We start from the raw sequence: 1,565 nt of genomic DNA on the forward strand, positions 1-1,565 counted from the left end.
CGGACCCAGAGGTCCGGACAGGGTCGGTTCTACACAAGTACATGAACTGGACCCAGAGGTCCGGACTGGGTCGGTTCTACACAAGTACATGAACTGGACCCAGAGGTACGGACTGGGTCGGTTCTGTATGAGTTCTTGTTCATTCCACTCCTGGTAGAACAGGAAGTGTAACTTCAGAGGTGAAAAACTGCCACAGTTTGATGAAACTGAAACTGAGATGTTAAAGTTAAAACAAGCTAAATAAAAAATAAAGCTAAAATAAGTTAACCCACAGCTAAAAGCTAACTGTAGCATCAGATACAGAACACGTACCCTGGGCCAGGTCTCAAACTGAATGTTTTTGGAGGAATTGAGGAAGTCTGGAGATTTTTCTGTGGGAGTCGTTTTGTAAATAAAGTTAAGTCCAAATGTTTAAAAGTTAGAACCAACAGCTAAACATAAACAGAGCTAAAGGTTTGAATGTCTGAACAGCTAAAGTAGCACAAAGTTCCAACAGATAAGACTTTTTGTGATGTAGCAGCTAAAATTCTTGGACCTGTTGGAGCCGGACTTTAAAACCAAACCAGTCTTCAGGTCTTCCTGGAACCGTTCCACCTGCTCCAGGATCCAACAGTTCTGTCTGAAGTCCTCGCCCCCGCGGCCCCTACCTGGTTCAGGAGTCTCAGAGTGAGACGACGAAGAAGCCGAGGACGTCCCGTCTTCTGTGACGGCTCCCTGGGACAGAGACATCCCTCGGCCCGGAGGCAGCTTCATGCCGAGCTGCTCCGCCATCTCCACGTGGTCCCCGGGGTGGATGTAGTCGAACGCGCTGCTGCCGGTCAGCTCCACCTGACCAAAGAACACAAACGACCCGGTTATTAAACCCGTCTGACACGGTAAACTTATTCTACGTCAATAAAACTAAACTATATATTTATAGTAATTCAAAAATATGAGAAGTTATTGCTTTGATCTTCTCTTTGAACATTTTAGAAACATGATCTGTTGACACCGTCTGCTGCTCGTCTGCAGGTTTATAAAAAGTGTAAATTCAGTTTTAGATATTAATATTAACATGAAGAAATATTTCATGTTTTCAAACCGTCTGAGTCGAAGTGATGAAAGAGACTCAGGAGGAAACTGAAGATATGAAGTTTTGATCAGCATCAAAAGAAGACAAAACACTGCTGTACTAAAAGAAACTGCTTTTAACCTCAAGACTTTCTGATGGGGACAGAGGTGACATCATCAGCTGCAGATTATCAGCTGCATTTAGTTGTTTTTATGAAAAAAGAATAAAGAATATTGTTCTTATTGAATAAATATGGCGTCCATTGACCTTAAACAGATGATTGAGGCCAATTTGTCTTCATTACCTGAGGACGAGGAGCAGCTCCATCAACCTCAGGTGTTGTTTCATAAGCACACACGCACGCACGCACGCACACCAGATAGAAAACTGTGTTTAAAGTTATGCACTTTCATTTCTAGCTTGTTACGAAGCATGTTTATTTCTACAAGGTAATCTGGTTTTGCACGTCTCTCTCTCTCTCTCTCTCTCTCTCTCTCTCTCTCTCTCTCTCTCT

At 43.1% G+C, this 1,565-nt stretch overlaps 1 protein-coding gene across 1 annotated transcript in view; it reads right to left on the reverse strand.

Moving 5' to 3' along the window:
- Window positions 1-1,565, reverse strand: part of LOC119427226 (neuronal PAS domain-containing protein 3) — a 162,415-nt gene that overhangs the window by 35,460 nt on the left and 125,390 nt on the right. The window contains exon 6 of the mRNA XM_037694805.1: window positions 648-828. Coding sequence (XP_037550733.1) covers window positions 648-828 — 181 coding nt within the window. The remainder of the gene's footprint in view (window positions 1-647; window positions 829-1,565) is intronic.

Source organism: Nematolebias whitei, chromosome 21 (assembly GCF_014905685.2).
Source record: "Nematolebias whitei isolate Nwh7 chromosome 21, NemWhi1, whole genome shotgun sequence".
NCBI classification, from domain to species: Eukaryota; Metazoa; Chordata; class Actinopteri; order Cyprinodontiformes; family Rivulidae; genus Nematolebias; species Nematolebias whitei.